At 34.0% G+C, this 17,624-nt stretch overlaps 1 protein-coding gene across 4 annotated transcripts in view; it reads right to left on the bottom strand.

The window, feature by feature from the left end:
* Positions 1 to 875: 875 nt before the first annotated feature.
* The window catches only part of SLC30A9 (solute carrier family 30 member 9), a 71,806-nt gene continuing 55,057 nt past the window's right edge, over positions 876 to 17,624 (bottom strand). For 2 of the 4 annotated variants that reach the window (XM_022565221.2, XM_089911838.1), the window contains 4 exons: positions 15,826 to 15,991; positions 10,972 to 11,101; positions 9,009 to 9,122; positions 876 to 2,317 (listed from right to left, as the gene is read on the bottom strand). In XM_022565221.2, coding sequence (XP_022420929.1) covers positions 2,273 to 2,317; positions 9,009 to 9,122; positions 10,972 to 11,101; positions 15,826 to 15,991 — 455 coding nt within the window. In that variant the 3' untranslated portion in view covers positions 876 to 2,272. Of the gene's footprint in view, positions 2,318 to 9,008; positions 9,123 to 10,971; positions 11,102 to 14,043; positions 14,086 to 15,825; positions 15,992 to 17,624 lie in introns of those variants that run through there. The other 2 variants (XM_089911837.1, XM_089911839.1) reach the window with 2 other exon arrangements.

Genomic DNA, 17,624 nt, shown 5'->3' with positions numbered 1-17,624 from the left:
TAGATAGGCTATACTTCTTTATGTCAAATTTCACTTAAACAAACTTTAAGGTATCAGTGCAGATCAGAACTGCAGTGAAAGGACAGAAACATAAGCCTTCAATTTTTATTTAAGAATAGGTATGACTTCAATCAAAATAAGGTTAGAAAACCCAAAGAAATATCAGGAATTGGCCTCTTTCAGGGAGTCCTTTAAAAAAATCTACCATTTGGAATAACTACTGCGCATCAGCTTTTGAGTTTTTTTTAATGAGTTAATATTCTTGTCTAACTGCGAAAATTTTTAGAGTAATTTTACTAGGAGGAAATTGGATATAATTTGGTACCTTCCCACATGGCACACTGACATGGAATAAACAAAATGGCAGGTGGGAAAGGGGAAGGAGGAAGACACAGAAAGTAGAGTTAATTATAATGGGTAAAAAAGTTTTTTAAAAAGTAGGAGTGAATAATTTGAAACCATAAGGACAAATTGGGCTTCCCTGGTGGCGCAGTGGTTGAGAGTCCGCCTGCCATGCAGGGGACACGGGTTCGTGCCCCAGTCCGGGAAGATCCCACATGCCGCGGAGCGGCTGGGCCCATGAGGCATGGCCGCGGAGCCTGCGCGTCCAGAGCCTGTGCTCCGCTACGGGAGAGGCCACAACAGTGAGAGGCCCGCGTATTGCAAAAAAAAAAACAAAAAAAACAAATTGTGTGCGTGTATGTACATATATATGTATAAAACAATTTCATATCTTAAAAAATAAAACTGGAATGTTATTTCACTTAAAATGTACAGCACACAAAATGTTTTGTAGTGGTAAAAAGTGTACACCAATGTAAATTTTCACAATTTCCCAGTAAATAACAATTCTGAATCAAAAAATTACTATTACAAACCCTTTAATCAAATGTTTATTTTTTGTTTCCAGCATTATAACTTGCTATAACTCATAAACTTCAATCTAAGTAAGTTTTTAGACACTGACCTAGGTCCTTAAGCACTCACTTATCCAGCAGATTATTCACCCAGCTACCACTCTTGCATGGACAGTGCTCACTGGTACCTGAACAATTTAAAGTGCATATGAATTCTTTTGATGAATGGAGACACAGCTGTAGTTTTGCACTAAAGTTTCCATTACTGAATTGCATGTTTTTTCATCTTGATACCTTATAATCATTAGAAAGCTACTTATCACATAATATTATAATCATACATTATGCTAAATGCCCATCTGTAACTGCAAGAAACTCATGTTACAGACACACTACTGTCTTATGATATTATACAAAAGTCATGGCCACAAGTTTCCGCATAAGAGGTTTACTTCTCTCTCTCTCAAAGCAAGAACTATCCCACAGTTCAGATTTACACAAGTAGTGCCTCTTTTAAAATAAATTAAAAATAAAATGCTGTCTTGTCTGTGAAATTATAAATATTTCTAGTCCACTTTACATGTTAAAATGCTTATAAATGCATTATCTCCTAGTAAAAACATGGGACTGAAGCCAGTTAAAAAACAAAAACAAAAAACCAGTCATCACACTGGCCCATGGAAATATCTAGGGCTATTTTATATTGCCTATCACTAGGAAACTTAAACTAAATAAGGAAAAAAAAGCAAAGAAGAGAAAAGAAATTTTACAAAATGGCAAGTAGCATGACCTAAAAAGAGTGTACTGGAATCTCTTCCTTCCATTCAGTAACAAAGCCCTTTCTGGAATGAACGTTTATGGATAACTAGGTTAGGAAAGTGTTCCTCTTCGTGCTCAGGGCAAAAAAACAAGGTACGTTAAAATAATGTCTACATTCTATAAGGAAAGACAGACTTTTAAATGGAGTGACTGTTTTAAAAACCGCAAACCAAGATTTAGCCAGAATGTTCAAGATTGACAGGTTTTGATGGAGTGAAATCTTCACTGGCAATAAAATTAAAAATCATAATCTTACAGATGCTGCTTATTTTTTACCAATGTGAAGAAAGGAAACATGATTATAAGGTACAATACACACTGACAGGCTAAAATGAGAAATTATGAACAATTTAAGTAACCAAAATGTTTCCTGCTGAAACATAAAAACACGATTTCCAAATTGATTCAACTTGTAATATGTCTCTTAGAAGAAGTTGTTTTAGTTCTGTGGACTGTTGAATTGCTCTTTACATAAATATTTCCTCCATCTTAAAAAAAAAACGGCTTCTGAATGGCATTGACTCCTTCAGTGTGGGAAAGCAGTCTTGGCAAACTTGTTTCCAAGACTCCCTCCAAGGTGATTCATTCCATCAAGTCTATAATATCTCCAGATCTACATGTCGAACTTCAGGATTTCGTTTCTGGAAGGAAAAAAATCACCGCTACGTTATTAATAGCAAAAGACAATTTTCTGTTTCCTTTTATTCCTTGTGGTCACTAAAGCCAATGAAAACATTTGGTCAAACTATTTCATTGTAGCATACTAGCAAGAGAAATATTTACAGAGGGAAAAACGTAAGATCAATAGATGAATAGACCAGTTATACACTATAAAATATACAGTAAGTAGTCCAGCCTCCCTGAGTTTTGTCCATATGTTCATTAATACAATAATGGATTAAGAATCTAGTATGTGCCAAGCACTGCAAAGCACTGGAAATATGCTCATTTGTGGTGAAAATCACTGCAAAGCAATAATAATAATTGAAAGACTAAACTGATATTAACTTATTTTATATGTTCTAGTAACAATCCATATAGTCTTGATCTAGCACTGTGCTACAAAGTAGAGCTTACCCTTACCCTGAGGGACTCAGTTTAGCCAGAGAGAAAAGTGTATGAATAACCTCTACGAGCAAAAGCATTATATAGCTAATAGGGACTTCCCCGATGATCCAGTAGTTAAGACTCCACGCTCCCACTGCAGGGGGCCTGGGTTTGATCCCTGGCCAGGGAACTAGATCCCACATGCATGCCACAACTAAGGAACCCATGAGCCGCAACTAAGGAGGCTGCCTGCTGCAACTAAGACCTGGCACAGCCACAAAAAAAAAGCATTATAGCTAATAATAATAACCAGTTAACATATATTGAGCGGTTACTCTTGTGTCAAGTACTATGCTAATAATAAGTAAGGGGGTTCACGGGAAGTGTGTGTTTTAAAATCCTCATAATAACCCAATTATTTCCATTTTACATATGGGAAAAATGAAGGTTAAAGAAATTAACTAACCTGTCCAAAGTCACACAGCTAGTAAGTGATGGAGCCAGGATAGATTCCAGGCCTGACTCCAGACCCCAAGGCTCCTAACTATTTTAATGTACTAAATAATAACTCTGGAAACAAAAACATGAGATTACTTTTGCTCATGAGATCCAGAAAGAATTCACAGAGGATATAGTATCCAAACAAGGTTTGAATACGGTGAATTTTCCAGACAGATGATGAAAAGGGACTAGACGAAAGAAATAGCATGAGCAAAGTCAAGAGAGCCTGGAAAGTATGCACTAGCAGTATGGTATAGTTAGAACAGCAGCTGCAAAAAGCAATGAGGTTGGGAAGACAGGCAGAAGCCAGATTGTGAAAAACCTTAAGGAATTTCATTAACGATGAAAAACATCTTTTTAAAAAAATATTTATTTATTTGGCTGCTCCAGGTCTTAGTTGCAGCACGTGGGATCTTTGTTGCCACGTGTGGGATCTTTAGTTGCAACATGTGGGATCTAGTTCCCTGACCAGGGATCGAACCTGGGCCCCCTGCATTGGGAGCGCAGAGTCTTAGCCAATGGACCACCAGGGAAGTCCCTAAAAATATCTTTATTATATGCCTACACTGTACCAAGCACTGAAGTATACAACAATGAACGGGAAATAAATAGCACTTGCCTTGAATGAACTTATCTCTAGTGAGGAAATACAGGTAAGTAAGCAGGCGATTGTAAGAGTCTGCTACTACAGAGCAAAGTAAAGATTTGAGGGGATTTTTCCTCTATGGATACATAAAGGAAGGACATCTAACACAATGTGGGGGGGGGGAATTAAAAGTTTAATAAAGTGAATATAATGATATTGTGAGACTGTGGGACAGAAGAGACTTATAAAATAACTAAACCTATATCTACCTAAGAGGAAATGTTTAAGTTAGGAGGAGCAATGTCAGATTCTTATCTAGAAATACGGCAGTAAATATAAAAGAAATACTAAAAGTATTAAAAATGGTTCTCTCTAAAATGTAGAACTAACGACGGAGGAAGGCGAGGCAGGTGACACTTTTGTATAAGCTTTTCAGTTCTGTCTGATTTTGTAAACTGTGTGTATTATTTGATAAAAACCATATAAATAAATCAACAAGGGGAAAAAAGCTCTTCTAAGGGATTCTAATAATCAGTCAGGATTAATAACTCCTAGCTTAAAAAATAATATCCCAGGAACATTTGCATATTATTCATATTAAACAAATTTAATTATAAAGACAAAAACCTGGTATAATACTGGAGTGTAGCTCCAGCTCCAGCACTCTTTCTGTTTAGTGTGCACTGGGATTTTTCTTACAACTAGTGCTGGTCAACTGTACCTAGGGGTGCTTTCCTCTTGGGTCCTAAGGTAAGAGTGACCAGGGACCCCACAAGGGGGTGGCAGAGGATACTTTTGTTCTCAGTGTTTTCTTTATCTTAAACTATTCCCTCTGTCTAGAATTTCTTAAATTCAATATGGAATAAAAAAGACTTCCTCAAACAGAAATGAAATTGAATTTTGTTTTCCCATTCCAATCAACCCTTACTCATCCCAATATGACTTGAAAAATTTTAGCTGTTCATGGAAAGTTTAAAATTATTCAATCTAAAAAGCACTATATAACAAATGTGTACTAACAAAAATCTGATCTTAAGAAAAAGAAACTAAAAAGTTAATTTACTCTGCTTTTTAAAATCAAGTTTTCAGAGAGAAAATTAACCAAATTCCTAAAATGTACGTGTCCATTACAAAGCAGACACACACAATGTGTTTGCTGAATGAATGAGAAAAGAATTAATATCCTTAAAATTTAATGTTTAGTGTGTAACAAGATATGTGCATAGCAGAAATTAATATATTCATATATTCATGAATATATAGTTGTTAAATAGAACTGAAAATCAATAATTGGTGTCCAACTTATAATTTTCATTCATTTTTTCATCAAATACTTATTGGTCTATTATGTCCGAGGCACCGTTCAATGCGAATTGGAATATTTTACACATCACAGATTTTTTTCCAACACTCATATTACACAGAGATAAAAACCAAATTACATAATTTATTTTACAGTGCTGTAGACTCAAGTAAAGAAAATACTACAGGAGGATGTAATTAGAGATGCAAAAGACACAGTAAAGGGCAGAGCATTTAACTGGAATTTATTAGAAATTTGCTATGGCATCTTCCCACTGAATTAATTTCCGATAGAATTATTTCCCCCCAAACAAAAAAACTTCATGGAGATATAGGACAAGGGTCTATCTACTGATTGAATACAGAGGTAGAACAACAACAAAAATCTACGTTAACAATTCAAACAATTTCAAAATAAGAACAAGATGTATTTCACATTATAATATGGGACTTTATAAATTAGCCTCTATTATTTGTAACATAGCACTATAAGTTACAGACTTCAAGCCAAAAATATCGCCTGTTCTAATACTTAGATCAATGGCATTTACTCAAAGAGATGGCTATAATCCTGCAGAATTTTATCACTGAGTGTGACCTTCCAAAGTAATTCAATAATTATTAAAATTTAAACTTAGAAGGCAACTATGCTTAGATACTAAAAAGGAGCGAAAATACCAATGTACAAAGTTTTTGTTTTCAAAAGAAAATCAGCTTATTTTCATGCATTCTCTTGGTCTGGTACCTTAACTATGAAGAACTTTCTTTTCACTTGATATTAATTTACCTTATTACCACCTTAGGGATGTTTCCACCTAAAAGTGTAGGCAAAATATGGCTTCTTGGTTTGAAAGACTTATATAATTCAAAAACATGAGATAATTCAGTCTATTAATGATTTAATAGCTTCTAGTTAAAGCACAAACTTAGCTTAAAGAATAATAATACGCATATCTGATTGTGATAAGAGTAAATACAATTAAGAATGGCCAACTTGTTAATTATTCTTAAATTGGCTTCTGACACTGTTTCTATTAAAGAGTAAAGCCAAAATAGTTAGTTTTAAAAGTCCATTATTTTCCTTGCCAGGGAAATAAAAACAGATAGAATGGAAATGCAACATTTATTCAATCTCCAATCACCTTGCAAAAAAATGATCATCTCACATTTTATTCAGAACAATGGTATTCAAAGCGTGGTTCAAGGATTACTGGGTTACTGAGACATTTTCAGGGGGGACTCCGAGGTCAAAACTATTTTCATAATTACAGTAAGATATTTTTTGCCTTTTTTACTATGCTGACATTTCCTCTGACAGCATGGATAAAACTGCTGGCACCTTCACACAACTCAAGGCAACCTGCACCAAATCATACTGGTAGTCATTGTGCTCCTTTATTGCCACCCAGTTGTTTTTTTTAAAAAAAGCCAGTTTCACTTTAAAATGTCCTTCATGAAGTAGTAAAAACTATTGATTTATTAAACTTCAACCACTGAATACACTTTAAAAAAATATTCGGTGACAAAATGGGAAGTTGTGCTTCATGCTGAAGTCTGATGTTGTCACAAGGAAAAGCATCCTGTGATTGCCTGAATGAGCTCAATCAGACGGTTTTTATCTCAACACCCTTTTTACTTGAAAGAATAACAAACTATGGTTATTCAAATTTGGGTATTTGGCAGGCATCTTCTTAAGAAATAAACAAAATGAGTCTACTACTTCAAGGAAAACAACAGTATTTGTTGCTAATAATAAAATGCAAGCTTTCAAGTCAAAATTAGAATGTTGAAAAACTCATATCCACCACCATGAGCCTGACAGCTTCCCACTACTTAGAAATGTATCAACATTTGCATGATGTGCATAAATTCAGTGAGCCAGTATTTTCCAAATGACCAATTCATAATGTTAAAGAATCAAGCATGGGTTAAAAAGGTTCAATCAGACAATAAAGATGTTAAAAAAAAAAAGATTCAATCAGAGTATAAAGACAGACCAACAGATTTTAATATAATAGTGTATAGGAGACTGCTAATCATACTCAAAGCGAGGTCTGGCCTTTGCTCTTGGCTATTGGGAGGTAATCCCTAGGTCCTTGGAATATTCTGCCTGATAATTATGTCTTTGTTTATCTTTGTCCACCTCCAGAAGCGGGTGGAAACTAAAGGTGTCGGCTCTTCCTGAGAGGGGCTGGAGATGAAAGGTCATCCACTCAAGCAGTCAACTACAGAGCCCCAAGAACATTTCTGGACACCAAGGCTCGGCTGAGCTTCTGTGGTTGGCAATACTCCATGCAAACTGTCACACACCACTGTCAGGAAAATAACACCGTCCATGACTCCATGGGGAGAGGACAAGTGAAACTCCAGGTTTGGAACTCTGCCCTATGCATCTCTTCCTTTGGCTAGTTTTAATCTGTATCCTTTCATTAGAATAAACCATTCAGTGAGTTCTGTGAGTCCTCCTAGTGAATTATCAAACCTGAGGGTGGTCTTAGGAACCACCTGAACTTTGCAACTGGTGTTAGAAATGAAGGTGGTCTTCTGGACTGTGCCCCCTAACTTCACAAACAATATATGAAAAGTTCATTGATATGGTTTCAGATTTCACAGCACAACTATGCTTTAAGAGGTTACCGGTTGTCAGGTTTTGGTGTAATATTAAAAGAGAATACCAAGTATCTGGAAAAACTATAAGAATACTTAAAAAGGCTCCTCCTTTTTCTTCATATTCTTCAACCAAAATAACGTATGGTAATAGACTGAATGCAGAAGCACAAATGGGAATCTAGCTGTCTTAGATTTTTGTAAAAATGTAAAATACCACTCTTCTATTTATTTCATTTTGGAAACTATAGTTACTTTCCTTCAAACTGTTATTTATACTAACATGAAATACGTTTATTATGTTTTCTAAATGAATATTTTTAAATTTCTCAATTTTAATTAATAATTTGGTAAATATAAATAAATATAACTAAAAAAAAACTCTGAGTCCTCAATAATTTTTAAGAATCCTAGTATCAAAATATTTGAGAATTGTTCATCTAGAAATTCTGAAAATCATGCCTGATAAGCTAATGAACTATAATATTAACATTAACAAAATCATCCCTTTTGAAGTGCTTCTATTAATCTGATCACATATCTAGATTCTAAAAGATAGTAAAATAGTGATAGAAATGTTTCCCTTCAATTTTTGTCTTTGTTTCTCTTCAATTTTTAACAAAACTAAACAAAAATCAACATCAGCTAAAGAAAATACATTGCCTTCAACAAGTTATAAACCGTTAAAGATCATTTACAAGTTTCCTTCATTGCAAACAATTAGAATTCAAATGTCAATAAATGACAATTTGAGAGCACTGACACTTTTTTAAAGGCAGTCTGGTTAGGTAATATTTCAGTAAAAAGCCAACAGGTTGTAATGACCTCCAACTGAACAGAAACAAACAGAAAATATAAAATAATGTCAGACAGGCTAAAGCAGTATGTATGTATATGTTTAAGGTCACACTCTTTTTTAACTTTAGAACAGAGTCTAAAGTTTCCCTTTTACCTTTCTCTAGAAATGTTAGAAACGCTTCTTATTTAAAGACAGACAAAAAAGATAAAAAACGATTATTTTAGAAACTAAGCAAGCAGTATAGAATAGTGGTTAAAAGTATGGAATTTGAAATTGAACAGCAAAGGTTCAAATCGCAAGTCCTATACGACCCTGAATATATTATCCAACTCCTCTAACCCAATCATTTTCTCGCCCATAACTACTGATACATCATGGGGTTACTGAGAAAATAAAAGCATATAACTGATGCAATTAGCATAGTGCCTGACATAGATAAGTACTCAAAAAGTAGCTGACACTGTATTATATTATTATGAATATATCTTACTTTCAGTTCCTTCTCAAGCCTATCTACTTCAGCTCCTAAAGTATCAATAATATTTTCTCCATGTTTAAGCATAAAGGTCTCTAGTTCTTCAGGAGTCTTCACTTCTTGAATTTCCTATAAAGAAAACGATAGCAGAAAAATGAAACAGATTCTTAAGAAAGTCATAGTGGTACACTGATAATTTCTTTTAAAAATTATAACCAACACCGTTAAGTTTAATGAAAAATGAAAAACTTTCAAGCCATAGGCAATGGACCATATATTTCAAAAAAGAAAACTCAATTTGAGAAAAAATTGAGTACAACGGTCTACAGACCGTAGCACTGCAAAATCAGTGGGAAAAGGATAGACAATCAATAAATAGTGCTGGGGAAGTTATTTTTTTAGAGGAAAAAAATACTAAATCCCTACCTCAGACCATTAAACAAGTAATTCTAAGTGGATTGAAAACCTAAGGGTAAAAAACAAACCTTAAAATTTTTAGAAGAAAACCAGAATATTTTTATGATAATGGGATACAGAAGTAAGGGTTCCTCAAGAAAGATAATAAAAAGCATAGAGAAAAAGATTACAAATTTGACATAAAATTAAAAACTACATTAAGTCTTCTGTACAACAACAAAGTGGAACGATAAATTATAAACTAGAAAGTTATCTGCATATATACAACTGAGGAAGGATTAGTATCTAGCATATTAAAAATAAAACATTTATAAATCTGTCAGAATAACAGAAATTAAACGAACAAAGCAAGTACAGGAAATCCCAATGGTCAATAAATTTCTATGTTTATTAACCTCACTACTACCAGGGAAATATAAATTAAATCAACAGGATACTATTTCATATCCATCATAATGATAAAAATTTCAAAACTCTGTCAATACAATCTAGCAAAAATGTGAAGCAACAGAAACTTTGATACATTGATGGTGGGAGTTAAATTGACACACTTTGGAGAACAATTTGCCAATATCTAAGGAAGCTGAAGATATGTTCATCCAATGGCCCACCTATACTTTAAATCTAGCTATGTAATGCCCTAAAGAAATTCTTGCACATGCAAACAAGGAAACATCTATAAGAATGCCACTGTGGCACTGTTTCCAATAGTTTAATACTTGAAACAATATAATTGTCCGTGAAGTAGGGACTGGATAAGCAAACTGCAGCATTTTAGTAAGATGGACTATTAAATAGCAAGTAAATTAATTAGAGGTATATATATTAACACGGAGGAGGAACCTCAAAAACATGCTGTTTAGCAACTTATAGAGGAAACCATATGATATGATACAATTTATACCAATTTTTAAACATCTAAAGTGTTACATATTACGCTAAGAAAAATGTTGAAAAGTATAAAAAACTGAAAGGAAATGACAGGTACTAAATTCAAGATAATTGTGAGTTCTGGGGATGGAGAAAAGAGAATGGGATCTATAAGGAGAAACAAGGGCTGTAATATTTTTGTAATGATTTCTTTCTTTTTTTAAGATCTCAAGCAAGTACAGTACAGTAAAATGTTAATATTCGACAAAGGCAAGCGGTAGCCTCTGCTCTGTTCATTATATTATCCTGTATAAATTTTCTTTTAAAGTACTCTTAATAAAAAAAGCATGGATTCTGGAGTCAGAGATCTGAATTCACATCTGATTCCATATGATGGCTCTGCAATTTTAGGCAAGTTACTTAATCTTTCTCTGCCTGAATTGGCCTATATATAAAAATGAAAATATTATTTCTTTACCTCACAGGTTGTTGACAGTAAATAAAGTAACATATATAAAACGCCTGGCACACAACAAGCACTTTAATAATAAGTTACCTCTTCTACTGTCTGAACCAGTTGAAACCTGAAGTGACTTTTAAGACTTATAAAAGAAAAAGTTTTATTTACTTAGGAAGTAATTTTTATAACCCTTGGCTATATAAGAAGAAATCAATAAATACTTTAACTTACTTGTAGCATTTGGTCAAAATCTTGTTTTTCCAAATATGATCTCGTAACAACTCGTCCATCGAAATCTACTTCTGCCTTAAATCTTACTTTCCCTAATCCTAGATCTGTGGCTTTAACGTCATGAATTGCCCTGCAACCAATAAAAATACATACAAATTTATTTACACAGACATACATTTTAATGGCAAAAAGTCTAGAATTCTTGTTTTTTACTACCAGTGATGAAAAATGGACTAAGATGGCTTTCAGAGTGTTCGCCATTAAGCACCACCTATCATTTTCCAAACAAATGTTCATTTAGCTCTTTTTGCATAATGCCATACGAAGGTGTAAACAATAAATACTATTTTATGGTAATTTGTATATATATGAACTACATAGTTTGTGGATTAAAAAATCAACTCTAAATTGCTTTTCTAAAAAACAAAAAAAATTGCTTTTCTACAATGTTGTCATTTTATCTTATAATCCTTTTTTCCTTTTTTCAATAGCTTCTTTAAAAGTCTTCATACAACTCTGTGAAGTACTCCATTAGCATGAGGTTAATAATAACTACCTAATGGGACTGATGTGGGGAATGATGAACCAACATATATAAAATGTTTAATATGCTACCAATTACACAGCAGGCATTTAATCAATGACATTCATGAAGTAGATTAAGATGGCATCTTTACTTTACAGATAAGACAATCCCAGAGGGGCATAAGTGACCTGCCTAAGGTAACTCATCTAGGCAACAGGAGAGCCAGGACTCACCCCCAGATCTTTAGATACCCAAGCCTAGTGGTCTTTCCATTATACCATTTTGCCTTCCAGAAAAGGAAGCAGACGTTCAAGCATAATTGCTTTTCCATACCTCCTGCCCTAATCCTCAGGAATCAATTTTCTCCAGAAAACTACTGAGAAATTCCTTTCTTTCTAGAGTAATCATTATAATATCTTTTCTTTAGAGGATACATAAGAAAATTATAAACACTCTGAATTCTGAGGACATAGAGATATCCTACTGGGAAAACAAGCCTAAGTGAGAATCCAAGTACTCTTAAAACATCTGACTCTAATTTCTGAGAGATCTTAAGCAAGTTACTAAATACTGAGTCTAAAATTCTTTATCTATGTGAATAAAGAAGTATAGATGAAAATAAGAATTAATGATTTTATATTTATAAAGTTATGTATGCCCAGACTGAAACAGAACTTGTCCAGATTGGTAAGAGGTTATATAATTTATTCATTTAAAAATAGCATATCTAAGTCAGTCTTAAAAGATTTAAAATACTCATGATTAGACTAATACTTATTTAGCAGTTAATAAAAATGTTCTGATATACTTCTTCCCTATGTTCTTACACATAACTAACTGCAGACAGAAAACTGTGATAGGCAGCTTCTATCATGGTTCCCAATGACCCCCACCCCCACCCCCTCCTGTGTTCAGGCCCTTGTGCAACCCTCTCTCCTTCAACTGTGGGCTAGACTTAGCGATTTGCTCCTAACCAACAGAACACGGCAAAATGATGATATATCATTTCCAAGATTAGATGATGAACCTGTGACTTTTATCGTGTTCACACTCAATATCTATTGTCTTCTCAATCTGCATACTTTGATTAAGCAAGCTACCATGCTGGACAGTCCCACATGGCAAGGAACTAAATCCTGTTGATAACTACATGAGAAAGCTTAGAAGCTGATCCTTCCCCAGGAGATGACTACAGTCCCAGCCAACACCTTGACTGCAGTCTATGAGAAACCCTAAGGTAGAGACCTAGGTAAACCGTGCCCAGATTCCTGACCCACAGAGGCTGTGAGGTAATAAATGTTGTTTTAAATCACAAAGTTTTGGGGTAATTTGTCACAGAGCAATATAGATAACTAATACATTGCTTAAAAAACTGTATGAACTTCCTAGAATACTAACATTTATTTTTTCCAACAATTTAATCTACAGATCATCACTATTCCAGAAAATTTCAAATTTGTCAGTGAGTCTTTCCATTTACAGTTCTTTTTTTAGACTTTAATTATAAACAATATATGCAAAATTATAAACACACATATACCTAGCAAATGGGTACCAAAATACATGAAGCAAAAACTGATAGAATGAAAGGAGAAATAGGCAATTCAACAATAACAGCAGGAGACTTTAACATCCTACTTTCAATAATGGATAGAACAACTAGGCAAGAAAATCAACAGGGAACTAGAAAACGTGAGCACTATAAAATCTAACAGACACAATGCTCCATACAACAGAAGAATATACGTTATTCTCAAGTACACATGGAACATTATCCAAGATAGAGCATATGCTAGGCCATAAAACAAACCTCAGTAAATTTAAAATGACAGAAATAATAAAAAGAATGTTCGGCAACCACAATGGAATGAAGTAAGAAGTAACAAAGACATTTGAGAAACTCACAAATATGTGGAATTAAACAACACATCCCTGATTAACCAATGGCCAAAGAAGAAATCTAAAGTGAAATTAGAAAATATTTTGAAGTGAATGAAAATGAAGGCACAACACACTAAAATTTATAGGATGCAGTGAAAGCAGGGCTTAGAAGGATGTTTATAAATGTAAAAGCCTATATTAAAAAAGAAGATGGATATCAAATAAAAAACTTAACCTACCATCTTAAGACACTGGAAAAAGAGCAAACTAAACCTAAAGCAAGCAGAAGGAAGGAAATAATACAGATTAGAGCAGGAACTCACGAAACAGAGAAGAGAAAAACAAAGAAAATCAATTAAACCAAAAGCTAGTTCTCTGAAAAGACCAAGAAAACTGACAAATCTTTAGCTGGACTGACCAAGAGAAAAAAGAAAGAACACTCAAATTACCAGAATCAGAAATGAAAGAGGAGACATTAGTACCAAACCTAAAGGAATAAAAAGGATTACAAAGGAATACTAGGAACAGCTGTACACCAACAAATTAGATAACTTAGAAGTAATGGACAAATTTCTAGAAAGACACAAACTACTGAAACTGACACAAGAAGAAATAATCTGAATAAACTAATAACAAGAGATAGAATGAGTAATCAAAAAACTAACCATGCAGAAAAGCCCATGTCCAGATGGCATCACTGCTGAATTCTACCAAACATTTAAAGAAGAAATAATAACAATTGTTTATAAACTCTTCTAAAAAAACAGAAGAGGAGGAAACATTTCCCAATTCATTCTATAAGGTCAGTATTACCTTGATAACAAAATCAGACAAAGACATCACAAGGGAAGGATATTAATATGGAGTATCTCACATTAAGTTACTAAGCCTAATACTGATTCTAAGAATGCTCAATTTCAAATCTTGATCCAGTAGGTAATTACTTCTTAAGAGTAAACATATAGAGCTTAGAATATAAATCTACTACTCACATACTCATTTGTTCTACTGATGAAGATATAGAGGTCATTCGTTTTTGTTTTTTTTTAATTTATTTATTTATTTATTTTTGGCTGTGTTGTGTCTTCCTTGCTGCACACGGACTTTCTCTAGTTGTGGTGAGCAGGGGCTACTCTTCGTTGCAGTGCGTGTGCTTCCCATTGCAGTGGCTTCTCTTGTTGCAGAGCACGGGCTCTAGGCGCATGGGCTTCAGTAGTTGTGGCACATGGGCTCAGTAGTTGTGGCTCACGGGCTTAGCTGCTCTGCGGCATGTGGGATCTTCCTGGACCAGGGCTCGAACCCCTGTCCCCTGCATTGGCAGGTGGATTCTTAACCACTGTGCCACCAGGGAAGTCCTAGAGGTCATTCTTAAAAGATTTAACTTAAAGCTTTTAATTAAGAAAAATACATTCTTATTTTAAAGTTTATATATGCATATGTAGGTAAGTAGTAGAAAAATCAGGATTTTTTTGGATGTGGACCATTTTTAAAGTCTTCATTGAATTTGTTACAATACTGCTCTGTTTTATGTTTTGGTTTTTTGGCTACGAGGCATGTGGGATCTTAGCTCCCCAACCAGGGTGAAGTCTTAACCACTGGACTGCCAGGGAAGTACCCAAAAGCAGGATTTTAAAGGACTGTTCCTTCCCCTTCATTCTGAAACTACACTGCTGCGGAAGTTCACTAAAAAGTCCTATTAGAATAGAACTTTGCATCTCTTCTGATTACCTCCTAACTCTTCAATTCTTTATTTGTATATCATTTAAAGATAAAGATTATATGGAAAAAACATTTAATATAATCTAAAACAAGAAGTCTATTTTCAAAAAAAGTATAAATTATATTCAACTTGGTAATCATATCCCCATGAATAAAAATCTTAAGTTTAATATATTCAATTTGTAATTATAATACAAATATAAGGCAAATACAAATATGAAGGTTTCATACAAGTGGTTCCACATTAAAGAGGCAAACTTCTGTTCCCATTACATCATCTAACTGTTCCTTATTCTAAAAATTAAAGATATACAGAATTTAAAAGGAAACTTAGGGAGTGTCCGACATGCTTTCACTTGCTTTCTTGTAAGGTTGCAATGCTGCAAAGTAATAAGATTAAAAAGTTCTAGGGCTTCCCTGGTGGCGCAGTGGTTGAGAGGCCGCCTGCCGATGCAGGGAACACGGGTTCGTGTCCCGGTCTGGGAAGATCCCACATGCCGTGGAGCGGCTAGGCCCGTGAGCCATGGCCGCTAAGCCTGAGCGTCCGGAGCCTGTGCTCTGCAACGGGAGAGGCCACAACAGTGAGAGGCCCGCGTACCGCAAAAAAAAAAAAAAAAGTTCTAAAGGCTAGGAATTCAAAACCTCTTCTGGAAGTATTTACAAAACAAGCATTTCTATTTCTTAATACGTTTTTGTAAACCTTAACAGCATCACTGGAATAAGCTGACCTTACTGATGGGTCGTTCTCCAGGAGTTCAGTAAGCCGTTGTACTTGTTCTGGCTGGATGGATCGCCCTAAGAGTGCTTCTGTGTTAGTGTAGATGAGGAATGCTGAGACCACACCTAATAAGGTGCCCACACCCAAAGAACCTAGGCTGTCATACAGTGGATTGCCTAAATAAAAGCACAAAAGAAGTCAGTAAATTAACATTTTCTATTATTTCAATGAGCTTTAGTGAGCAAAGAACCAGAATTAGTAAATCAAGGGACCGGAAATTCATTTCTAATTCCTTTAGTGACTTTCTCCTAATAGTTTTACTATTCTATGCAGGTGAATTACTTATGATCTGTTTCTTGCACCTGGTCACATGCGTGAGGGTTCAGAGCATTTTCAAATTAGAGACATACCAATAATACAATGAAGAGTCCATTTCTTTTTGATATATCAGTAGCACTTTTCCTATCCCAAGTTGACAAAATAATTGTAAAATCAAAAGCTAAAAGAAATAACCATTTTTGTGTCTTATTCTTACCAAGATTCTGTGAAAGAACTAAGCCATACAAAAAATTATATGAGGCACTCTTATCTCATTCAACCAAGAATGATACATAGCTAGCACCATTCTAGATTTAAAAAAAAAAAAGGAAGTTAATTCCTTGCCTCTAATGGCTACCTCAGAGCAGTGGTTCTCAAAGTGCAGTCCTTTGACCAGCAGCGTCAGCATCACTCAAGAACACGGTAGTAATGCAAATTCTCAGGCCTTGCTCAAGACCTTCTACATCAGAAATCTGGGGCTCGGGGTGGGGTGGGTGTGGGTCTAGCATTATGTGCCTTCCCAATCCTGCCAGATGATTCTGATTCTAAAGTTTGCCTTAGGTTATTAGGGCTTTATTCTCTTCCAGAACCAATGAGAAGAGTTGATTTATTATCTATGAATGCATAGGTTAATATTTATATAACACACATAAATAAATATTATACTTTAAATCTTTATAATAAATTTTACACACAAGGCTTTTATAATGAAAAGTCTTTTTATTCCAAAGATCAAATGTCAATATTAAATTTAACTCTCTTAATGCTTGATAAAAGCATTTTTTGTTTTACTAAAAAAATCTCAATTTACATTAGTTTTATTAACATTTAGTCAAAATATAACACTAAAAACTGAATGACTTATTTTGTATTACTAAAGTGTAAAAATACATCCATTTGTAAAACATAATCCACTAGCAAGTTTGTAATTATAGAGTTCAAAATCAAATACTGCTCTTTAGAAATCCAAATTTAATTAATTATTTTCATTTTAAAATATACATCTATTAATAATCCTACAGAAATCACAGAATTATTAGCTGGAAAATATTTTATTTCTTGGCATGTTATTTAATTTAAATGACAATTTAAATAATTAAATAAAAATTAATGTGAAACTTTCTTGAAACAAAACATTTTATAAGTTTGATTTGACTGGTTTATAATACTATGTAAAAAAAAAATCTATTAAAAGTCAACTTACCTATCAAGTCACACTTTCCTTAAGCCTAAAATTTTGCTAAGTAATAATTTAGGTCTAAAAAAATGTCTAAAATGGTAAGGTCAACCAGAAAAACGATCAAAACAATTAGAAATATTTTGGATCACAGTGAACATCAGAGAATGCTGGTTTACTCTTAAAATATACATTCAAAATGAGAAAGACCTATTCATATTTCAGGCTATTTTAAGAAACACTGCAGAACTGTGGAAGCTCATCACCTAAAATTATTTAAAATACGCTAGGACAAACAGGTAAGAATGGTAGTA

This window comes from Delphinapterus leucas, chromosome 5 (genome assembly GCF_059928025.1).
Source record: "Delphinapterus leucas isolate spDelLeu-1000000601 "Yukka" chromosome 5, BTC_Dleu_Yukka2, whole genome shotgun sequence".
In the NCBI taxonomy this organism is placed as follows: Eukaryota; Metazoa; Chordata; class Mammalia; order Artiodactyla; family Monodontidae; genus Delphinapterus; species Delphinapterus leucas.
Note: the sequence above shows the minus strand (reverse complement) of the source record. Positions and strands in the feature narration are given on the sequence as shown.